We start from the raw sequence: 24,896 nt of genomic DNA, 5'->3' as shown, positions 1-24,896 counted from the left end.
CAGCGGTGGTGAGGTATTCTGCAATATCCTGCGGACGTTCGCCTCGTTGTGGGCGGGGCGCGGTGGCGGGGAACCCACGCAGACCCATTTCTCTGTATCGACAACGGCGGTAGACGTGTCCCGCTTCGCCGCAGTGGTAACATAGTGGGCGACGGTCCCGTGCCCGCCATATGTCAGTCTTCCTCAGCACGCTGCGAGCAGGAAGCGGTGGGCGGCTGTCCACGTGTGGCGACGGAGGGCGACGTTGCGGCTCGCGAATCGTGTAGGCTGGCGCGTGTAGTGCACGGTGTGCGGCTGCGGCATATGTCATGACTTCTGGTTCTTTTATCGCCTGACATGGTCCGTGCGTCCCTAGCGCGCTTTGAACTTCCTCTCTAATTACATTAGCGAGGGACGAGACATGAGGTTGCGAAGGTGGAAACATCAAGCGCATTTCTTCGCGGATGACAGATCTAATCATTTCTCTGAGGCTGTCTTCATGCGGGAAGTTAGTTGGGGCGGATGCGCTGCTCACTGACGTCGTCGAGAAGCGATCGTAGTGCCTCGCTCGCAGTTGCAGCGATTTTTCGATGTTGCTAGCTTCTTTTAGGAAGTCTTCTACAGTAGAGGGAGTGTTCCGTAGAAGCCCAGCAAAAAGATTCTCTTTCACGCCTCTCATCAAGAAGCGCACCTTCTTGTCTTCAGGCATTGCCGGGTCAGCTTTTCGAAACAACCGGTGCATTTCCTCTACGTACATCAGCACAGATTCTCCGGGCTGTTGCGTACGCGTTTGAAGAAGCAGCTCTGCGCGTTCCTTGCCATTTCGCTGGGAAATGACCGCAGTAGATGCTGCTTAAACAAATGCCAGGTAGACAGCGACGCTTCACGGTTTTCGAACCATACCTTGGCGGAATCTTCCAAGGAAAAGAAAACGTGCCTGAGCTTGCTGTCATCGTCCCAGTCGTTAAGAGCGGCTACCCTTTCGAACTTTTCAAGCCATTCCTGGGCGTCTTCCCACGAAGAGCCATGGAATTTCGGCGGCTCTCGTGGCTGCTGGAAGACAATTGGTGCCGTGGTTGCGTCGGTGGTGTTAGTTCCTGCCGTCTTCGTCGTCATCTTGATTGGGAGACCGCCGAACTCCGGAGGTAAGTTCAGCAAGCGGCGGCTTGCTCGCTGCGCAATGGCGCCGTCAACTGGAAGCGTGCGATGGGGGCTGCTGCTTCTGCTTCCGGGGAGGCGTCTTAGGCATGGGACACCAGCACCTCCACCAGATGTCACGTAGTGTTGTGACTAATGGAGCAGGAACTTGAAGGCAGTCTTGGGGCAACCACTTTAATTGGGCGAAAGTAGTCCTCTAAATCGGCGGCGGTAACATCGACAGGCGCAGCTGCCGATTCGACGGGTCACAAGAAACAGAACACTCGCGGCTCGGCGCCGCACGCGGTTTCGTAGTGGCACTGTTCAGCCTGACGCCCCTTATCAACACGTGAAGTCGAGGGAACAGAATTGGACGCGATAACATCATACACACATGATCATACTGGGCGCCTGCTTTGACGCATGCAAAGACGAAAGGCACAAATGATATGAGCACACGCCCGTCGTGTCAAACCAAAAGACGTCACGTGGCAATATATTCATATGAGGGCCTACTTATGGCATACCGTTTTTTTTAAATCACGAAATTTCACGTGGTTTGAGATATTCATCATCGAATATTAAGGGCGATACCGAATCTAATCACGCCCGGCGCGCAGAACGCGCGGCTTCTCTGTTGCGTATGACCGGAACTACTCGGTACAAGAAAGAGACGAAATTTTTAATCAAGGCGCTCCGAGGCGGAATATGGTCAGGAAAATCGGCAACCATTCTTAAATACACAAAAAGACAGTTTATTATTTGGGTACGATGTGCGATGCTTATGCAATTCTTTCTTAAACTACAAACAGGCACGAAAAACTATTCCTCTTATCTGCAAGAAGAAGCGCAGCAGTGACTGCCCCTGAGTTTTATGCTTCACAGACAAAGAAAAGGGTGATATTGCGGTTATTTTGTGCACAGCTCGAAAGAAACAGATAAGCATGAGATACCACACGCAAAGCCAAGGCGATCCGCTGGCGCAACATTGACGCCAGCGGATTTAAAAACAATAAGAAAGGACCAAGCGGAATGGTGTTATTGCGTCAGTATTTAATGACTGCCCAAAGAGGAATTATGTCCATGCGTCCGTCTCGTTATGCGAATCACTATAAAATATTGTCGTATAAAAGAAGATATTTTCGCAAGGAAATGCCATCGATGGTGAGTTTCGGTCCACGACACTACGCTCAGAACCGATGTGTACCACAAACTGTGCTAAACACCGACGTTTGCAGAAGTGCACATATATGAACCATATGAATGTGCTATGCTGGCGGTACAAAACAACTGCTGAAGGAAAACACTTTCTATGAAGGATTCGTTGAACTATTTCGTGGAGGGGGAATAAAATCCATCTCGAGGAGCCCATTCAAAGCTGACTGGGAACATTTGGTCATCAGGGAATTTCCAAATTTGCAAAAATACTGTCTCGCCGCAAGAGTGAATTAATAAATGTGATATCATCAAACTGGAATGTCATACGAACATAGGCGTGCGCAGGGTTCCCCATCAGAGGGGGCAAAGGTTCATCGCAGTGCCCCCCCCCACCCTACTAAGTCAATTTATGGGGCACATTTCGCGCCCCCCTCTTATGTGATCAGGGGGGGCGCCCCCCCCCCCCTGCTCGCTCTGTGCGCACGCCTACGCATACGAAGAAAGGCTAGCAGCTCACTCCTTTAGCAAACACGGCCGCTGAAGCCAGCGAAGTGACCTTCGTGCGGTCTATGGCTTCAACGCAAACATTGCGATTTAAGCACAATACGTACAAAACTATGAGCCGTCTGTTGAACCCCTCTCAAGAGATGAGCGCTCGAGAACAGACGACCACACCCTGTGGGTCCAAGTACGTAGCCGGAGGCGTGCAGCCACACTCCGTCGAAGCACGGGCAGGGAGACGTCCTTCAAAGCGCACCCTGTGGCCCTTTGCGCCATCTGGCAGGTGATACGAACCTCTGCCACGCTGAAGCACCTGAAAGATATGCGTACCATGAACAGGGTAAATGACGTATATCTGAAAGTCGATTTAACAAAGTGATGACCGCGCTCGAATTATTTCGTTAAATTTGGAGGTTCGGAAAATCTAGAAAAGTATTTTTCGGTCCTTCGAAATCTAAAATTTTATCGCAGCGACACCCGAAAGCTACTGCGCCATTTCATTTGCCACTAACACAAACGCGTGTGAAAAGTCCGCGAGGGCAGTCCGGATATGGAGCCTCCCATGTCCGGGCGATACAGGCGAGGCAGACGGTCACGTGTTACGTGAAGCTATGGCAAGCTGCCGATATGTGATCACAGAGAGAAGGAATGCAGTGACTGTGCGAGTAAGCCAAGCAAGAATGTTTCGAGGAGACAATCAGGTCCATCTGTCGCGCAAACGATGAAATAACGAAAGAAGCAGCCGTAGTGTTTCTGTGGGAGTATTTACAGGGACAACAAACAAACACAGCCCGTAGTGTCAATTGGTAGACAAAAGCATTACCGGCTACGAAGGCCGTTGTTCCCTGCGGCGTCGCCAAAATAAAACTGGGGTCGTGGATAGGGCGGTTAAACCCCAGATATTATTATTATTATTAGTGGATAGGGCGGCTAGATGTTTTAATGCGATACCGTTACAGCGCACGCCTAAACCCATCTATGTGCAAACTAAAACTAAATCACTGCATTTCTTACTTATTTATTTACGATAGTTCCTTAAATTAGATTTAGTGCCACGATAGCTTCGTTAGTTCGAGTTGATGACAACATTGAACATACTGGGTATTTGGCGAGGAATGAAAATTTCTTCGTCAGATAGTGCTGACTATTTAAATAGCTCGCCGTTAGTATGCGCAGTATGTATGCGTTGGTTTAACACGTCGCGGCGCAGAGCAAAGGGTCACGTGCTTCGAAAAAGGTTTCTTGTGGACTTGTTTTTTCATAGTGGGTTATATATATATATATATATGCCGGATGACACGGCGGCGCCCACCACGACGGCAAAAACCCGTCAACAGTGACCATACAGGGTGTCCCAGCTATTACGCAGGACGACTTAAAAAAAGAGGAACGGCGTTACGCGAAGCGAACCTGCTCCATATTGTTCCTAGTACACTGGAGTAGCCACTGCTATTTTTTCGTTATTGAGGTTTAAATAATTAGTCATAACTATATTTGTAACTTGACAAGTACTCACCTAATTGTCAAACTACAAGTACTCACCTAATTGTCACACTGCACACAAACTAAAAGGTTCCGCATTTTCCATACGAGAAGATTTTTCACTGAAAACTCGGCAGTCCTGAAGGAAGCTGATTGAATTCGCGAAAACGCAGAAAAGTGCGTATAAGCTCTCTGTGGACAAGCTACGCATCGCTTCAAAGACATACATTTACGACTCTGCGACGAACACAGTTATCGAATCTGTCAGATAGCTACAGCGTTGCACGCGCGTACAGAATCAACGACCGAAACATGCTATTACCTCATTGTCGCTGTCAATCGCTAACACACGCAGCATTACGTCGAAGCAGGATTTGATCTCTGCTTTTCTGGATGACAGTAAATCTGATATCATTGCCTTCACAGAAACTTGGCTAAATCCTGCTATCAGTGACGACGAGATATTCGCCTCAGCTAGCAATTATCACATCTACAGGTGTGATCGCACTGGCAAAAGAGGAGGCGGTGTTTTGGTCGGCATAAAGGAAACCATTACTTCATTTTTTGTCAACACTAATTCTGACCTCGAAATAGTTTGGGTAGCTTGTACAGTCCCTTCCTCCGAAATCCTTATAGGCCGCTGCTGTCGTGCGCCGGACTCGGACTCTTCCTTCAGTAATACGCTACGCGACAGTATATACAACGCTTCTGAAATTTTCCAAGCCGACACAATTTACTTATTAGGCGACTTCAACTTTCCGCTCATTGATTGGGCCACAGTGTCATCGCCCTGTCACATGTCAACTGAATTTCTTAACTCTAGATTTCAACCTCTTTCAAACTGTTCTGAAACCTACACGTGGTCCGAACATTCTTGATCTTATCCTCACGACCGCTCCGGAAACGGTTTCAGTGACCGTAATTTACTCCAAGTAGATATAAACATGCCCCTTCCCGTAGCCGGTGTACATACAAAACAAATTCGGGACTATAATAAAGGCAATTATCAGGAAATTAGCACACAACTAGGGTTATTTACCGAAAACACTCTCCTGCCGTGTTTCCACAATAGATCCGTCGAAGAGAACTGGCTACTTTTCAAGCAAGTTTTGTGTACGTTAGTTGACAAGCATGCTCCACTGGTTTAAAATTAGCAATGGTAAATCAAATTCATGCTTCAATAAAAAGCTTCTGAGAATGCGGAATAAGAAAAAACGGCTTTGCAATAATGCTAAGAGCTCGGGTAGTTCTTCTTCTTGGCTTAAATATAAAACCTACATAAAAACATATTGCACAGCTTTAAGTCAGGCTAAGTACAAGTATTATTCTAATGATCTACCCACACTACTGAAAAACAACCCAGCTAAATTTTGGAAAGTCATAAACCCCACCAGCGAAAACCAACACATCTTATTGCACGACTGCAACAACGTCCCTCTCCCAGCTAGCCAGTGTCCAACAGCATTTAATTCCTTTTTCACTTCTGTACTCACGAAAGAGAACAGTACCAACATACCCTACGTAGCTGAGTTCGATTACCAATTTATGGAACCAATAGACATTAAATTAGACGGCATAATTACAGCCATAAATAATCTTAAGTTATCGTCTTCATGCGGCGTGGATGGAATCAACTCAAAGGTGCAAAAGAATACAGTAACAGTCTCAAGCAAAATACTACTTCACATATTCCGGCAGTCTCTCGAAACAGGCATGATACCGTCTGACTGGAAGTTGGCGAAAATAATTCCAATATTAAACAGTGGAAATAAAACCTCATAGGAAAATTACTGTCCTATTTCGCTTACGTGTATTTGTTGCAAAATTCTAGAGCACATCATCGCTTCACACATTTACAAGCATCTGGAATCCAATCATTTCTTTTTCAAAAATCAGCATGGTTTCCGAAAGGGCTTTTCGTGTGAGACCCAGTTGTTTGAATTTACCACAGAGCTTTATGCAAAATATGGACAATAATTATCAAACTGATTGCGTGTTCCTCGACTATTCGAAGGCGTTTGACCGGGTCGCACACTGTCGCCTGATATCGAAACTTTCCGCCCTGAAATTAGACTCCCTTACATTATCATGGCTTCGCAATTTCCTGTCGAATCGTCAGCAGTACACAACAGTTAACAATTTCTCTTCTTCCCTATCCGACGTTTCTTCAGGTGTACCACAGGGCAGCGTACTAGCGCCATTACTTTTCCTCATATTCATCAATGATCTTCCGCAACACGTCTCTTCTTGCATCAGGGTGTTCGCTGACGGCTGCATTATTTACCGTCCAATCAAGATCAGTGAAGATCACCTGTCACTTCAAAACGACCTCGACGTAATTAATGGTTGGTGTAGTACATGGCTCATGACACTAAACGTCTCAAAAATGCAAAGTAATGTCGTTCACACGTAAACCTAGCATATCCCAATTCTCTTACAGCATTAATCATTCTATTCTATCAACTGCAACACAATATCGGTACTTGGGCGTAATACTAACACCTAATCTATCCTGGTCCGACCACATTAGGGCAATCTCTGCCAGCGCCTCGAAATCACTGGGTTTCTTGAGACGTAACTTGAAAGCTGCACCATCAAGCATTCGCAAATTATCTTACTTAACACTGGTTCGCCCTCAACTAGAATATACCTGCTCGATTTGGTCTCCCCATCAAAAATAGTTAATTGATTCATTGGAAAGAATCCAGAATAGAGCAAGCCGCTTCATTGCCAATAACTACAGTCCGCATTCCAATATATCACAAATAAAACAGGAACTTTCACTCCCACTCTGGAACATTCGTCGCGACATTGCCTTGCTGTCGTTCTTTCACAAAATTACACATTCCTCCCGAATCACCGTTACTGGTCTGCAAAAACCATATCTCACTTCACGCAGACTACACAGTCATCTTAGCTATTCCCGTGTATATGGCTTAACAAAACGCGTTCAATCAGTCCGCACTTCCACGTGCTATCCGTCTGTGGAACAGTTTGTCTGACGACATTGCATCCCATACAAACTTTGACACATTCCGTCATATCCTATCAAGCCACTTCAAAAACCTCAGCAAGTAGATGCCGTATCGTAATTCATTGGTCCGTATTGGTCCGTTTTTATGATGGCCGCATCCATGCGTGAATCTATAGTGCATGTTGAACTTTTGTACATGTTGATGCTTGTTGTTTTGTACATGTTGAACTCTTGTACATGTTGATGCTTGTTGTTTGACTTATTATTTTGGAATTGTTTCTTTTGTATCTAGCTGCGCAATTTGTAACTTTCGTTAATGTATTCCTCGGGATCGAGCAGTGCTTCAATATAGCTTGCTGAATCATAGGAATACAAATGTAATGTTTATTTGACTGATATAAAAGCGGAGCCAACACTGGAACCACAGACGTTAACCTGACATGACGCCTTTATCGTAGGAGTACATATGTAGTGTTTATTGTTTTCTTGTAAAATTAGATAGCCAGCACCACAACCACAATCGACGTTGCACCGACATTACGCCTGCAATCAGTTTATAGACCTGGCGTGGCTCTGTGGTAGAATACCTGATTGCAACGCAGAATGCTTGAGTTCGATTCCTGCTGGGGTCCTAATTTTTATTCTTTGCATTCGTCAGGTCAACGCTGCCGATGTCGGCTTTTCTTAACGCTCTCGCATTTAAATTACCAATGTCTGTTCTCACCATTCATGGGCAGATATAAACTGTCAATAACCTGTGGCGCATACCCGTACACCGCGGCCCGTGGTAAACGGGTATGTGGCACGCATGTCTGGACAAAGGGTTTGACGACGTACGCGACAGGATCTTCACGTTACTCATGTCATGACCCGACAGTTATATTCATCAAACCCTCTTACCCTCCCATGCCAATGTTGGTCTACACCAAGTTAAGGAGGCGATCATGAGAGCACCCAGACGCAGTCGGACCGAAAGTCGAGCCGAAAGATTCTCAGTCGGACCGAAAAATTTTTATTTATTTACTTGCATCTATCTCGAATTTTCGCTCAGAGACAACGCCTTTTTTCGCTCACAAGAAACGACGCCGACACCGACACCAGAATTTCTGCGAAACGAGCTTTTAACGCTATCGCGTTAAAACTGATGCAGGCAGGGTGTTATTGTCTATAATAAGACAAGGAATATAGCGTAGATACGGGCCTTTGATATACAGAGTGCAACATCTCGACGCGGTGGAAAACACCCTCTTGAGGACACCGACAGGGCATAGGGCGCACTAGTATTACCGACATACAAGCCCCAGTCAAACACGCTCTTCAGTTCATTGAAGACGCCTCAGCTACTACGTACCGACATTTGTTCCACAGCACACGGTGAGAAGTACATATAAATTTATCAGAAAAATTTGAAGGCTCTTTTTACCACTTTAGCGGTGAACCCTCCTCCTTCTCCTCTCCTCCTACATTCCTCCACCTTCTACACACCAGAAATAAACAAGAAACAAAAAGACAGCGGTCTGTATCCAGAAAGCTTTATTCTCCTTAGGTACCCATGCTATTTAACGGTCGCCTTTGCTGATATTATGGCAGCGACAGGATTGGCTAAATGTTTTCTAAAGAAAAGTTCCAGCGTAAGAGACTCTTGTGAATACAGAACACTCATTTTCTTTTTCTCCCGGCCTCTTGCAGCGGCGCTTAAATTTCGTCTACAAACACTCCACTTTTTTGTACTGATATTCTACTAGACGATTTTATTTAGCCCCGCACATATAGAGACTAAACGTCTTTAATTCCTGTCTTGCAAGAAGTGATAGTTATACAATCATTTTTATGTGCCATTGGTAACAAGAAATTGACATGCTCTTTGAAAAACACTGCCGAAGAGAGATTAACAAAAGCCTTTATTTTTTTCTTCTGTAGTTTAACAGGTCCCGAACCTCTCTTCCTGACTCCATACATAGAAAACTGCACTTACTATGAAGCAAGAAATAAGAGTGAATTACCTTACTTTAAAACACAAAACATCACTGCTTACTCTGGTTACATCACAGTGAATAAAACAACCGACAGCAATATATTCTTTCTCCTGACTGAACAAAAGGTATGTAAATCCTCCGGCCTATTAGTGCTCTACGCCAGCGTGTTGTCTCGCATCAAATTCCGCAATTTTTTACTGATGCTAAGGGTATTGAGAGCTATGGTGTATACACCCGCTGCTGGAATCATATCACCTAAACGACAGGCACGTTATGCGCACGCATCAAACATGCAATTCGACTTTTATGTCGCGCTTAAAGTAGTGACATTAAAAACCGATTATTTCGCACAGGTGCGTGTTTGTTTTTCCATTATCCCCTGGTAAAGGTCACCAGTGTCATTATAACTTATAAATAATTTTCTTCCCGCTACGAATACAATTTCGCAGTATTAATAAGTACAAATGTCTTTTTGCCCCACGTGTTTTTTTCTAAATCGGTCTGAGCAATGTTTTACTCTCATAGGGTGCGCGCTGAATTACAACTTGTTCAGGGAGATAACCAGAACAGACGGACAGCACTTGCGTGATGAATGTAAATGTAATAGTGGCTAATAAAGCATTACCTAACTAAATATTTAATCATTCGTTTTGATGAACTTACACTTGGGAAACTGTTGCCAAGCAGCAGTGAAATCATGTCTGATTAGCAAAAAAAAAAAAAAAAAGGAACGCTAGCACCACTGTCTCAGTCTCTGTCTCTAAAATAGGTTTCAAATACACAGAAATCAAAGGTTATCTACCTGGCTCACGCGTTTACCCCACTAAAAACTGAATAACGACGTAGTTCGTGGTACACTTTATGGCTGGATATATCTCGGCATTGATAAGTTAGCCTTCAAATTTATCCCAAGCAAACACAGTTTTATCATTGCTACACTTTAAAATCGGAATAGCATGTGTCCTGTAAGGGAATAAATAAAATTTTATTATTTCATCCTTCTAGTACAACTATCATTCCAAGTCACCTTAGCGCTTTTTTACTTGTCTACCCAGCCCGTTCAGACTGCTTTCTCTTCAGTAAAGGGCCCTTTAAAATTCGCCGCTCTTTGGCAGATTGAACCAGAGTCACACAGGTTCCTCAAATACAGTAGGCGGAGACTGTAGTAGTGCGCTACTTCCTCTTTTTAAAGCTTAAAATGCAAATATAACATCTCTACGCACTATCTGTTATACCTGATAATTCTAAGTTAAAAGCTGCTTTAACTAACCTGTTATTGACGCAAACTTTGCAGCACTGTTACAAATTTGTATCGCTTATCTTGTTTATGCTCGCTTAACCACCACCACCCCATATTTTCCTTAGATGCGAAGTATCTCTTGCTCGGGGGTATGTAAGGCGGCGTGGTCATCCGCACGCAGCGTTGTGGTCCGCACTCAGACTACGCATGCGCGACTCTCCTCCTTCCCTCTTTCCAACAGCTGCGCGTTGCTCTCTCCACTTCTCTACCAGCACCTGCTTGCGCTTCTCCTGCGTTCTCGCTTCTGCTCTCACGGCGCATACGCTACTCTCTTCCTCTAGTCTCCCCTCCTTCAAATAGTAGAGCGCGGCGCGCGTTCAGTCCAGCGCTTGCCTCGGTTGGCTCCTCTGAAATGCGGGCTCGACATGCCTAAATTCTCTCCTGCGCAGCGCCGCGATGAGGGCCAGCGCATGCGCGTCCCCTAACCCTCTCTCTCCTCTCCTACGCTGCCTCTCTCTCGCGCGCCTGTCGACGTTCCCCGCGCGCCCTGTGAGAATTAACGGCCAGGCTAGAGGGAAGACACGACGCGCGTAGTGTTCCTCTTCGCGTTCCACGACGCGAGGTCGGTAGCATGCGCAGCGAACGCCAACGGAACGCGATCGTGCAAGTGCTCCGGCTTCGCATCGCCTCATGGTTCCCTTTAGCGGGAGATGGTGTAATTTTTTTTTATCACGCCGATATTTTCGTAACATGTAGTAAAGATATGTTACTTTGTTTATAGAACGTTATTTTGCTTCTGAACGTTATTTGTCTTGTTTTCTGTCCACGTTTTTTTCTCTTTGCACTGTCTGCTATTTATTGTCAATTTCCTTTATTATATCAATGCAACCCTTCATTTTCTTTAGAGCTTTATTTTAATTGCTGTACGATGCGAGTGTAGCCACTGCCCTCTGTAGGATATTTAGTCAGGAGTTCGACGATAGTTCGTCTCGTCAGATAACATGATGATGAAGTGGCGGTCACTGACCAAGTCAAGGTGAAAAACACACGAGGGACGCTTGACATGGTCAGTGACCGCAACTTCACATTTGTAATTCCCTCGAGCGGCACCGGCTGGTAACTAACTAACTAACTAACTAACTAACTAACTAACTAACTAACTAACTAACTAACTAACTAACTAACTAACTAACTAACTAACTAACTAACTAACTAACTAACTAACTAACTAACTAACTAACTAACTAACTAACTAACTAACTAACTAACTAACTAACTAACTAACTAACTAACTAACTAAATAATGCTTCAAAACTATCATTCAGTGAAAAAAGCCGGTGTCTCTACCCGATAAAGGGCGCCTAAATTCTCATCCGTTGCCAGACCCCTTTCTCCTGACCAGCTTCGCCAAAGCTCGCACGTGATGGGCCACGTGCGAGCTTTGGCGAAGCTGGTCATGGGAAAGGGAACACTTGCTGGCGCATCCGGCACTGCGTGGGTGGAGAGAGGCATCGCCGCTACGTCATGTCACTCTCGCTCTCACAAGCAAAGGTAATTCGCAAGCCATGGTAACTGCAAGAAAGTTGATGAAAAAAGTCACAGTCTCGACGAAAGGGCGAAGCAATGAATGCGATAGCAATAGATTGGGATGTTGTACGAAGTAAGGCTAGCAGCTAACTACTTTAGCATTCCACCTGACAAAAGTGAACGAGCTCTGGCGCAAGAAACACGGCCGCTGCAGCGAGCGAAGCAACCTTAATGCTTTCTATCGCTTCATCACAAACTGATCGGTGACAACACCACACGTACAAAGATGTGTTATGTGCTAATCTCTGTCACAAAACGGCGCGGGCTTGCGCCCGGCCGTTTAAAACACGCAGCCTTTGCCGGAGTCACGCGGCAGTCCATCCGGGACTCCCATGGACCTTTCGCGCGAAGGTAGCGCGTTTCCTCTCCGCTTTAGCCGCGATTGTCAGCTGCCCAAGCGCGCTTTCACATCATGGACTGTATACAATTATCATATACATCATGGACTCTGTATCATGGACTCTATATAAAACATCATGGCGACGCCGACATCTATGGCAAAAATACGCATGAAATGTCGATATGATTGCTTTCGCAGTTAAAAAAAAACACTGAATAAATTCGAAAGGAAAAGCGTTGGCGGTAGCGAGTTTCAATCCTACGTCCCTCAGAAGCTGAATGTTTTACCAGTGTTACCTACTGGGTAAGACCGGCGCCTCCTAGATAGCAGGCCTGTGCAAGCTGTTTAATGACTTCATGCTACCTGGACAGAAATTTTGACGTCATCACTTTCGACACCCCGAGATAGGCAACGAAAATTTCGTTCCAGCACTGCGATTCGACGAAACAGCCTGCACAGGCCTGTTACACGAGAGGCGCTGCGCGCGATTCGTATCTCTCTTTCTCTCTCACTCATCTGATGCGCGTCTCTGCCGGCCTTGGTGGCCGCTGCTGCTTCCTCGGCCTACGCGGCGTGCCACCGACGTTCTACGCGACGAAAGAAAGAGGAAGAGGTGGAAGTGAAGTTAGCGTCTTTTCCTCGCCTCTTTCTTCTTCTTGGCCTCTGTTCGAGCAGGATGCCTGTGGCGTGCAGCGTAAGAACCGCAGGCTGCTGCTGCTTCCTGGCTCGGTAGTTCAAATGGACATAATCAATCAATCAATCAATCAATCAATCAATCAATCAATCAATCAATCATTTATTTAACGTGCCCAGGAACAACCGTAAGGTCTTTGTGCTGGCGCACGCCAGCACAAAGACCTTACGACAGTTTTCAGAAATAAAAAGAGCAAGAACACGTAGAGAAAGAGAAATGAACACAAAAGGGGAGGAGTAAAATGAGACAACACGAGAAATATTGACGGGGAATAAAAAAATTAGATTGCATATATACAACTATGTGGAAAGACTTTGAAGGGAAGACTGTACATTGTGCCACACTATGTAAAAACAGTGCGTTCACTGGAACAAGAAATAATAATAATAATAATAATAATAATAATAATAATAATAATAATAATAATAATAATAATAATAATAATAATAATAATAATAATAAATTGTTGGGGTTTTACGTCCCAAAACCACGATATGATATCAGGGACGCCGTAGTGGAGGACTCCAGAAATTTCGACCACCTGGCGTTCTTTAACGTCCACCTAAATCGATGTACACGGGCCTCAACAATTTTTGCCGCCATTAGAATGCGCCCATACAAATGGACATTAATACTTTCGAATTCATAACTCATAAGAAGTACTTAGGCGTCCTCGGAATTTTCGCCAACGTAGTTACTAAAGTTTTTTTCATACGGGTAATTTATTCCTCTTCCATAAGTGTACTTCAAAAGGCAGGGAAGCGCTACGAATTAGAGGTGTTCTTAACAACAATATGCCGCATTTGCAACATAAGAACAAGAAAGATTACCTGCACTCCATATGTCTGGCGCATGCATATGTTGTAAATGTAACATTTTGACGAGCACGTAGAGAGAAAACATGAATGGCTCTAACACCCGCATACGTTTCTAGGAAAACTCATCTTCTGCACCACTTTTACTATGGACACAAGGCGGACCAGGCCTATCAGCGCTATTCGGTCTCCTCCTCGAAAACGGACCCTTAGAGTTTGATCTAGACCCGAAAGGAAATGCAAGTATACGCCCAAGACTTAACACGCTACAGAGCAACATGAGCATTCTCTACGTGGATCTTCCAGTGGGGGCTGGCTTCAGTTTCACAAATGACACAGAAAACGGGTACCCAAAGACTCTTGAGGACATAGTAGATCACGTCAAAGAATTTTTGACACAATTTATGAAAGTATTTTCGGAATACCAAGGCCGGGACCTCTACCTTGCTGGAGAGTCATACGGAGGTCAGTACTCGTTTTTTCAACTCCTGCGCCGTTTCTTATAGCGAAGACGTCAATATTCCTGCACTCTAATACCGCGTTCGTTGGAGTTTCACACTGGAGCACAGAACGAAAGACGGGGAATTGTTGGAAGGGTCATAACGAATTGAATTGTGCAGCGCCACATATGACACGAAAGACGAAGTAGCTCACACGGACAGCGCTGTCTTTCGCCTTTCTTCGTCTTTCGTCTCGTATATTGCACTGCACGATTAAATTCGTTATGAATCAAGACCAACTAGCCCGCCTGTCCGTTCTGTTGTTCGAGGGGGTAGTTTCTGTGTTTGGCACACCTAGGTGAATCGAAGAGAGAGTTAAGCCAAGGAAAGCTTAGGTGACATTATTTAGTTATTTTTAGGTGTAGTGTTCTGAAACGACATACATTGAAATAAATAAATAATATAAATTATTATTAGGGTTTTAGGTGCCCAAACCATGACATGATTATGGGAGACGCCGTAGAGGAGGGCTCGGGAAATTTCGAAAACCTGGAGCTCTTTAACATCATCATCATCATCAGCCTGTCTACGCCCACTGCAGGGCAAAGGCCTCTCCCATGTTCCGCCAATCAACCCGGTCCTGTGCTTTCTGCTGCCACGTTATACCTGCAAACTTCTTAATCTCATCTACCCACCTAATTTTCTGTTTCCCCCTCACGCGTTTGCCATCTCTTGGAATCCAGTCAGTTCGATGTTATCCTGCCGACGTGCTACGTGCCCGGCCCATATCCATTTCTTCTTCTTGATTTCAACTATGATGTCCTTAACTCCCGTTTGTTCCCTGACCCACTCTGCTCTCTTCCTGTCTCTTAAGGTTACACCTATCATTTTCCTTTCCATCGCTCGCTGCGTCGTCCTCAGTTTAAGTTGAACCCTCTTTGTAAGTCTCCAGGTTTCTGCTCCGTAGGTAAGTACCGGTAAGATGCAGCTGTTATATACCTTCCTCTTGAGGGATAGTGGTAGATTACCATTCATGATTTGATAATGCTTGCCGAATGAGCTCTTTAACATGAATGCACCTAAATATAAACACATGGCCATTTTGCCTCCATGTAAGTGCGGGTCTCGCCGCCGGGATTAAGTCAGTCGAAATTAATTAAAGTGGACGACAAAACACCCTTTCCGTCAATAGGGCCCAAACCATCAAAGTACACGTCCGACGCGCTACCAAAGTATCGGACCCATAATTCGTGTAAGTTGTGGGTTCGAGTTCCACCAACGTAAAGGGTGTTCTTTCGATCACTTCGATTCATTTTATGCCATATTTAGTACACTACAGTTAAAAATACCAAAAACAACGTTTGTTGCATTAATATCGTTGTGCCTAACTCTGAAGCACAGGTAGGGTGGCTAGAAGGGGAGGTGTGCTGAGCGCGGCGGCCAGCCATAGGAGAGGGTGGTCCTCTTTCGCGTGATCGCCGCTAGGGCACATCATAGCGCTGCCGTCTGGGGCGCCGTCAGCGTTTCCGCTGGCCGGCGGTTTGTAGTTGTGTAGTTTGCTGTGAACTGTTGGCGTGTGCTGTTGTTTCATGAGTGCTGTGTGCTGGCAAAGATGCCGTCTACCTTAAAGAAAAAAACTCAGCGTTGGTGCTTCGTGCCAGGGTATGATTCCGGCTACAGATCTTGTTCGGAAACAGTGTGCCTTTTCCGTGCACCGACTAGCCAAGAACTGTTCTTGAAGTGGGCACGCACCATTCCGATGGCTGACAAACCGCTTCAAGAGAATTCCGCTGTTTGCGCAAAGCATTTGGGAAACAGTGGAATGAATGACAAAAAAGTCAAAAAGAAAAAGTTTCGACAGATCCCACGCGTTGTGGGAATCGGCTTCATGCGAAGCAGTCAGCGAGTACTTCTATGCTGTATTTTATGGGCTTTAAGCCAAACGTTACGAAATGGATCGACGTGTCCTCGTGAGTGTAGTAGCGGTGTGCACATCGTGGGCTTACCAGGCACGTCCACAACATCGGCATTTAAAGGGTAACTTATGGTACGACGTAACGTCAGCCCTCACGTTAGACCATATACGTCAGCATTATCGAAACTAATTAAGTGCACTTTATGGTACAGTCATGTGAATATCACACGTAACTTTTTTGTTAGTGTATTCGTCCGGGGTCGAACAATGTTTCAATACAGCTTGTTGAATCATAGGAATACAAATGTAATGTTTATTAGACTGCTATAAAAGCGGAGCCGACACTGGAACCACCGGCGTTAATCTGATATGACGCATGTATCGCAGGAGTACATATGTAGTGTTTATTGCTTTCTTGTAAAATTACATAGCTCGCACCACAACCGCAATCGACGTTGCACCGACATTACGCCTGCATAGGCTGTTTTTCCAAACCAGTTTATAGACGTGGCGTGGCTCTGTGGTAGAATACCTGATTGCCACGCAGAATGCCTGGGTTCGCTTCCTGCTGGGATCCTAATTTTTATTCTTTCCATTCGTCGGGTCAACGCTGCCGACGTCGGTTTTTCTTAACGCTCTCGCATTTAAATTACCACTGTCTGTTCTCGCCGCCGCTGGGTAGATATAAACTGTCAATCACATGTGGCGCATACCCGTACACCGTGGCCCGTGGTAAACGGGTATGTGCCACACGTGTCTGGAGGAAAGGGTTTGACGACGCACTCGACAGGATTTCCACGTTATTCATATCATGGCCCCACCGTCATATTCGTCAAATCCTCTTACCCTCCCATGCCAATTTTTGGTCTACACCAAGTTAATGAGGCGATCATGAGAGTACCCAGACGTAGGCGGCTAGATAGATATATACGTAGATAGAAACGCTCAAAGTGCCAAAGGTTCGCTAAGAAATGCTTCGCATTTAATAAAGCCTTGCGTGATGCGAGACAAGCGACGAAAACGATCAAGTGCATTCTGCTCTACACAATAAAGTTTCTTTACCTAGTAATATGTTGCATTTACTTATTTGGTTTCTGAATTGAGCCTGAAAAGACTACCGACGTTGTATACCATGTATGCCATGAACCAATCCTGATTCTGTTGGCGTAAATCAAATGTTATCTGCTTTCGCACGTAATGAGGCGCACGAATAAAATGATCAGAGCGCATTGGAGCATAATTAAGCCCCGCTCTCCCAGTAGTAGTTGCTTGCTTTCCGTCGGAACATAACTCGGCTCTGTACCCCGTATTTGAAAACCGCATGATAACAGTAGCGCAATACAAGCTGTGCGCTGACGAAGGAACTGCATTATCAGCTAAAGTTTTATATAATTTGGTAACGCATTTCCACTGAAGCATTCTCCCTGCCGAGAACGGATAACGGCCACGTTTAATAGCGTTTGCTGTCGGGCTAGTTGGTGCATAGCTGAACTTCAATTCATGGCGCAAATGTTAAGACAGGAACGTAGAAGACACGTAAGACACGGACAAGCGCACACTCGTGTGTCTTCTACGTTCCTGTCTTAACATTTGCGCCATCAATTGAAGTTCAACGGCCACGTTCGCTGACGGCGCCCCTGACGACAGCGCCGCCCCACGGCATTCACGCGAATGGTGGCCAACTTTTGCCGCCCGGTTTTGCCGCCCGGAGGTGTGATGACCGGGCGGCAAAAGTTGGCCACCAGCGGTCTGTGCTGGGGAGCCACCCTAGCACAGGCACGCCACCCCAGAAACTCGCGTCACTACAAACCCGTAAAGGGTTATTTTATTCCTCATTGTGAACGGCCATACGCGATCCAGCCTGACACAGCGGTAAAACCTGCCTATAAACAAAACGTTCACAGTGCCCTATAAAAAGTATCCTGCGTATGTACCACTTAAAATCCGACTGTTTAGCTGCTGTTGTTTAAATTCACGTACGAGTTGTCACGCTCGATTTGGAAATGACTTTTTAAAGCTTATATAGCTACTTTTCTACCGATGGCTAAAAAGGCAAGAAGGGACACATCGCTTTTAACAGTGAAGCTGTTTAGCAAATCGTTCCTTGTGAGTCGTTCGCAGAAAACTATGACCATCTTAACGGGTATGTGCAACTGTGCTGGGGAAACGAAAGCTCCTCGGCGTTGCTATGAAAGAGGAGCGAGACCGGCACCTTGTGTTCCCTCGGCGTAATGTGCAGGTAGTGTCCTCTGTCCATTAGTTTTGCATCGACGGCTCGATAAGAGAACTGCGCAAACCACTCGCCGTGTACGACAGTGGCCACAAGGCCTTGGTGGTGCAGATGTCCGTGAATCCAGCTTGGGTACCCCAGCCTGCTCACAACAGATTTGTATGCGGCAATGACCAACTGGCGACTCGGCTGCGAGCCGGCTGAACCCCATTCTCCCTTGGTCAAGGAACTGCTCGCCTAGAGGTCACCGCAAGCATAGCAAGAGCAGCGAGAAGAACAACAAGAGGAATTGATCGAGGTCTTTAATGGTGATGGCATGTCCAAGGAGCTGCCGACGTGTACCGTCAGGGAAGACGAAGAAGAAGAATACGATGATTTCTACGATAATTACTGGTGTACATAAATGTACAGTAGCTCCTTTGGTCTGTCTCTGATTCAAATTAAACGCCGACTTGGATTGGCCGTGGTGGTAACAACGTAAAATGACTAAACCTACGTGGAAATCGCTCTTCAGTTGCACTACGACTGCTCCGATTGCATATATGGCGACGAAAGCCGGATCCGACTATGCGCGATTCGCCTTCCGATATGAAACGCGTTCGCGTCGTTGAACCAAGAAGTAGCCGTCTGGCAAGATGGCAGCGGTGGTCTGATGAATTTCAACCCTTGCTCGACATGAAACCACCTCCCGAAGTCGTAGAAGCGTGTCCCAATACGTGTGGTAATCTTGTGCACGTCATTGCAGGCGATGCGTCCAAACCAAATGCAATCGTGTCGTGGTCCTGCAGATCGGCGTAACCTACGCTAGTTGATGACGAAGGACAAGTCGGGTGCTGTCGCGGAGGTCGTTTCGTACGCGCCAAGACGGGCGAGCCGTACATACGTGGCTATCACAACTCGGTCGAATGCGAATTTAAATCGTACCGGGTGGTAGTATGAATATGCACTGCGTAGAGACACGTGCTATCCCGTAAAGTGGTTTGAAGCCAAGTTCAACCTTGTTACTGCCAAGTTCTGCCTAGATAAAGCCAAGTTCAACCTCGTTACAGCAAAAAATAAGCGTGGCACCGATCAGGTTCGCTGTATATGAGCTTTGTGCGGCTTAGTGCAAGCTTACGATCAACTTTATCAAACCACTTCACACGTGCTCACACATGCATGGATATAGGAGCGGGAGGGTGTCCGCACTTTGGCTTTCCTTGCGGCATGGTTTAAGTGTGTACCGAGAAGCGAAGCCAGGCTAGCGATTGGGTAGGCGACACAAACACGGTGCGATGACACTATCGCGTTCTACTCTTGAAAGCGAAGCTCAAGCGTACTCCAAGTTCTTTTCGCCTACAATGTCGCCACGAAAATCTGTGGGTTATAAAGGAATCGCTTAAAACTTGGAGGACGCCTTCACGTAGCCTTCGAGAGTGGAACGCCATAGCGTGATCAGGTCCCATTCGAACCGCTTCTCGTTTGCTAACTATGCTTAGTTTGTCAGTGGACACGTCAGTAGTGCTGCAAGGAAAGGAACGTGTATCTAAGTAACATTGGCGGTTTGAAACTCTCCTAATATGCCAAATGGATGTTCAGTTCAGAAGTGCTGTTGAGGCGCTAAACTATGTCCCACCCGGACAAAATTTAGAAGCGGGACTGAATCTTCAGGTTGGGGAAGACTGATGCTCGGGAGGTGGAAAAACGAAAACAAACAGGTTAATGGCACTTCAACTTATTTACATAGTTAAAAAGAGTTCCGACTGGATGAACCATTAACCCAGGACTCAGGGTTTAACACCACAGACCGAACCCTCTTTCCTGATGATAGCCAATCACACATAGGACACTATACACCAGGACGCCAGCCAATGGCACGACACCGTGGTAGAAAGGTTGATGCAGCATACAATTCCAGCGCTCAATGGTGCTTGCGTTAGGGTCAAAGCGCTGGGAGAAGGGGAGATCGGGCGAGTTCCTCCGCCCCTTTCCAGAAGGGCAGGAAAGAGGTTATGGTGACCTACAATTGCTCAAATCAAGGCAGACGAGCCCGGTCGGCACTGTAGCATCCCAAACAAGTCACAGCGGCCCATTGTGAAGGCATGCTGCAGCGTCAGCTTTGACGTCGCCCCGCCGTTCATCTAAGCTCGCACCGTCCTCTTCCCTTTGTGTGGCGTTCCTATCGCGGGTAGCCCGTCTCCGAGAAAAAAAAAATCAAGATGCATTGAGTCGCGTGGGAAGTCACCGCCAGCCAACCCTCGCAGATGACGTGGCCTCAGTGACAGTCATAACAGTGCCTACTAGCTACGCTATAATTCATGATCATTATTAGAAGTAGCACTGTACCCACTACGTGTCCCTAATGCGATACGCGTACCTACGCAGCTGTAGACTTTGTTGATGCTTTGACTAACTGAAGATGATTGATAATGGCTAAGTACTTTGTAATGGGTGGGCCTTCAAGCCATCCACTCGTTGTGCGATTCACATGGTGCGAATTCGGTTACAATTGCAAGTTCTGCCACGCAGTTACCACATCTGTTAATGTGACTGCCTGCGCGACGCGATGTTTCTGTAGGGTCCTTTTCCGAAGCAGTTTCAGGCACTGGCGTGACTCTTTAGTAATACACGTGCACCTGACTGCCGCGCAGAATGCCTGGGTTCGATTTCGGCGCAAGTCCCCTAATGTTTATTCTATGCAATCATCGCGCTTTTTCACTCACGGAAAACGCCGATTTTTCGCTTACAACCAAGGCCGCCGACAACTTTGCGACACGGGCTCATTAACGCTATCACGTAAAAATAATTGCTGTATTTCACTACATTTCTGATATAACGTTGTACACTTCGTTACTTTTACTTTTTTGCCTGAAGTGCCTACCTTTTCACTTAATTATGTTTATGATCGTATCATTAACATGAGATGTCAGCATAAAATTGCTAAATTTTTTTGAGACTTTTACTGCGTAAGTTTGTATGTAATTGGTACATGCATTTCATGATTTATTTATATTGATGTATCTAAATTTAGCTGTTTTTTAATGTTTTTTTTCTTGCGGACCCCACTGCTGTCCCGTTCCTCACCAACTGGGATGTAGACTTAGCGAGGCAACATGATTTGTCCGTTTCCTTTTGCCTCATCTCGGTGGCATGTTGCATTGTTGTATATGTGCACATGGGAGAATAAACAGTATTTAGTAATATTTTTCTTTTTCCAGCAAGGTATTCCGTTGCTGTAGCGAACTACTGGAAAGATAAAGCTGTGAATGACACAGGATTAAATCTCAAGGGGATAATCGGAGGCAATGGATTCCTCGGCCCAATACTGGACGTAGCCGACTCCAGCGACTTCCTCTACCAGACGTCAATGCTCGAAATGGAAGGGTACAAACAATTTAAAGAACAGTTTCAGCAGATGAGAAAATTTGCTGCAAATCAGACCACTGCAATGTTTGCGCTGAAGATGCTTTTAGAAACCATATTTACCAGCAACACGAAGCCGACACTCTTCCAGAATCTCACGTTATACAGCGACCACGCAAGCCCCCTCTTCACCCACAGGCCGTTCCGTATGTTAGCTTGCTATGTATTTTTAAATAACAGCATTATCAAGGGATTGCTGCACGCTGGTATGAACAACACCTTTCAAATCTACAATGAAGAATTGTTAACGACATTTGCATCCGACTGGATGAGAGATATTAGCACTTTCAACGAACACGTGCTTAACACATCCAGTGTGCTCTTATATACTGGACAACTGGACGCACTCTTTCCATCAGTGAATCAGCGAAATTACTATAAAACGTTGAACTGGAGCCACGCAGAAGACTACAGACAAGCTGAGCGTTACCCTTGGACGCCATACGACGGGTATTACGGCTTTGCGGGCTATATGAAGACAGTGAACAAAGAGAAAACGTTCACAGAAGTTGTCATATTAGGTATGAGCCACTACGGTGCCGTTGAGAAACCTGATGAAACATACTTCCTGATTAATGAATTTATTGCCAACATATCGAGAGTTCCAAGTGCTCCAGCAGCTTCATGACATCACGCAAGATAAACAAAGTGTGAGTGGCTAAATAAAGTGGTTTCTTTTCAGAGTTGTGTGATTAAATAATCTCAGGTGTCTTGTTGCCGATGTTTCCATGCTTTCGAAGCTGTTAAACCAGAATTTTTGGGAACGTTTTTGTTTCCGTTTATCAAGTAATGAAGCCGACAAACAATTAAACCAATAAAAGCATAGGGGGACATTATTTGAGGTTTCTTAACTATAGTGCAACGATTCTCACTTAAGTTGAAAGGAATTAAAGTGGACAAAAAAAATCATCCGTCGTCTCTCAAACAATAGAGCACCGGACGCGTAATTCGAAGGCTGTGGGTTCGCATCCCACCGATGGAAAGGATGATTTTTCATCCACTTGAATTCCTGTCAATTCTGACTACACCACAGTTAAAAAGCAACAAATAATGCCCCCTGTGCTGTCCTTGGCTTAGCTGTCTGCCGGTTTCATTAGTTGTTGACAATGCATAAAAACTAGCCCCTCGGACAATTCAGCTTGTATTTATCAAGGTTGTATTTAGATAAAGTGCACCAATGAACTATAGCATTAACGGAAATATTTACGATCGGCATTGAAAAACAATCTGCATATAAGAGCCACTTGCTTTAAATATTGTAGGAAAGATGGTGTCAGTTCGCAACAGCTAAAGCTCTTACGCCAGAACTGCATGTAATATCATCCTGCTGCTGGTTACATCATATATTACGGAAAACTGTACTTTTTAGTCATGAGCACAGTAGAGGAACGTATAATGTTGCTGGCAGCTTTCTAGAAAATCAATGAAGAAATCATATGTATTTTTAAATTAAATTAAAAAAAAAAACGCCAGGCCTGCGCTGAAACCGCAGCACAGTCACAGCGAAAGCTGGAACAGTGGCGTTTCTAGAGCCCGTTAAGCTCTCTTGGGGCTACAATACAAGTACACTAGAAAGGTACCCACTACGTCATAAATCACAATTTTTGTGAAGTTGGGAAGCACCTACTAAGCCATTATTCGTCATTCTGCGGAGAAGCGGGGCACCAGCTACACGTCTGTAAGGCATTATGTGCACTTTCTTGACGCGACGACTAATGACGATGAAGAATTATGGCTCAGCCCTTTGTAATGGGTTGGAATCTTTAAACGGCCCACCAGTTATGTAATTTGCATTGGGTGACGCCCGGTCGCTATTTCCCTCTCCCGTCATTTTGTATAACATACGTTCACGTGGGAGAGAACCGGGGGGGGGGGCGAAGAACTTTACTGAGACCCCGAGGAAATGGATCATGCGCTTATGGGCTTCCTTCACAACCAATACAAGTGCACTTGCGAGGAACCCACTACGCTATAAATCATTGTAAAATGTAATTTTACTGAGACCCCAAGGAAGTGGATCATGCGCTTATTAGCGTCCTTGGCAACCAATACAAGTGCACTTGCGAGGAACCCACTACGCTATAAATCATTGTAATTTTTGAGAAGTAGGGCAGCAGGCACTGTGCCATTTTTCGTCATTCTACGGAGAGCGTTGGTACCTGCTAAACGCATGTAAGGCATTATGCGCACTTCGTTGATGCTGTGCCTGATGACGATGAAGAATTATGGCAGAGTCCTTTGTAATGGGTTGGAAGCATTCAACAACCTACTCGTTGCGCAATTCGCATTGTGTGACGCCTGGTTACAGAATTCGCGTTGTGCGACACTTGATGCTTATTTTACTCTTCTACCACGCTATATTGCATATGCTAATGTGGTTCCTTCCCGATATGAAGCCTGCATAGGACCTTTTTGCAAAGCAGCTTCAAGCACCGGCATGGCTCAGAGGTTGAATACTGGGCTCCCACGCAGAGGGCCCAGGGTCGAACCTCGTTCCATCCTGGAACTTTTTTCTTATTTCGTTTTTTTTTTCTTATTTGGAGCGATACTAGTTACGGACACCGGCGGCGGCGGCGGCAGCGGCAGCGGCAGCGGCGGCGGACAACTACGGCGCCAAAAATGGCCGGTGAAATGATCTCATAACAGCTTTCGCTGTAAAACACAATATTAATGAGAACTAACGGACAATAATGCCAATGAAAGTATAGGAGATGTTATTTGTGATAACTGGGATATAAATGTGAAGTAAGTAGTGGACGAAAAGATAAGTTGCCACCGGCAGGGACTGAACCTGCGACCTTTGAATAACGCGTCCGATGCTCTACCACTGAGCTGCGGCGGCGGTCATCCCCCCGTCCACTTTATAGGGTCAGTTACACGGTCATTTACACAGTCAGTTGGAATGCAATCGCGAAAGTTATATAGCTTTGCACATACAAGTGCATGCAGCACCTAGAGATATGCCGTTCTGCACAGTGTGTTTCTAAGGTGTACCACGTATTACAAGCACAGTGCAAGGCAACGGT

The 24,896-nt window shown here is 45.7% G+C and overlaps 1 protein-coding gene across 1 annotated transcript; it reads left to right on the top strand.

Moving 5' to 3' along the window:
• Positions 1 to 9,155: 9,155 nt before the first annotated feature.
• Positions 9,156 to 22,557, top strand: LOC119406396 (probable serine carboxypeptidase CPVL). The gene is made up of 3 exons (XM_037673138.2): positions 9,156 to 9,332; positions 14,003 to 14,348; positions 21,666 to 22,557. The coding sequence occupies exons 2-3, from the start codon at positions 14,162 to 14,164 to the stop codon at positions 22,496 to 22,498; spliced, it is 1,020 nt and encodes a 339-aa protein (XP_037529066.2). The 5' UTR covers positions 9,156 to 9,332; positions 14,003 to 14,161; the 3' UTR covers positions 22,499 to 22,557.
• Positions 22,558 to 24,896: the final 2,339 nt, after the last annotated feature.

This window comes from Rhipicephalus sanguineus, chromosome 10, assembly GCF_013339695.2.
Source record: "Rhipicephalus sanguineus isolate Rsan-2018 chromosome 10, BIME_Rsan_1.4, whole genome shotgun sequence".
NCBI classification, from domain to species: Eukaryota; Metazoa; Arthropoda; class Arachnida; order Ixodida; family Ixodidae; genus Rhipicephalus; species Rhipicephalus sanguineus.
Note: the sequence above shows the minus strand (reverse complement) of the source record. Positions and strands in the feature narration are given on the sequence as shown.

What these genes read in the sequence shown, in the direction of transcription:
- LOC119406396 (XM_037673138.2), top strand. Translation starts at nt 14,162, where the DNA reads ATGAGCATTCTCTACGTGGATCTTCCAGTGGGGGCTGGCTTCAGTTTC. An exon ending in TGCTGGAGAGTCATACGGAG is followed by an intron (nt 14,349 to 21,665) that starts GTCAGTACTCGT and finishes TTCTTTTTCCAG; the next exon opens with CAAGGTATTCCGTTGCTGTA.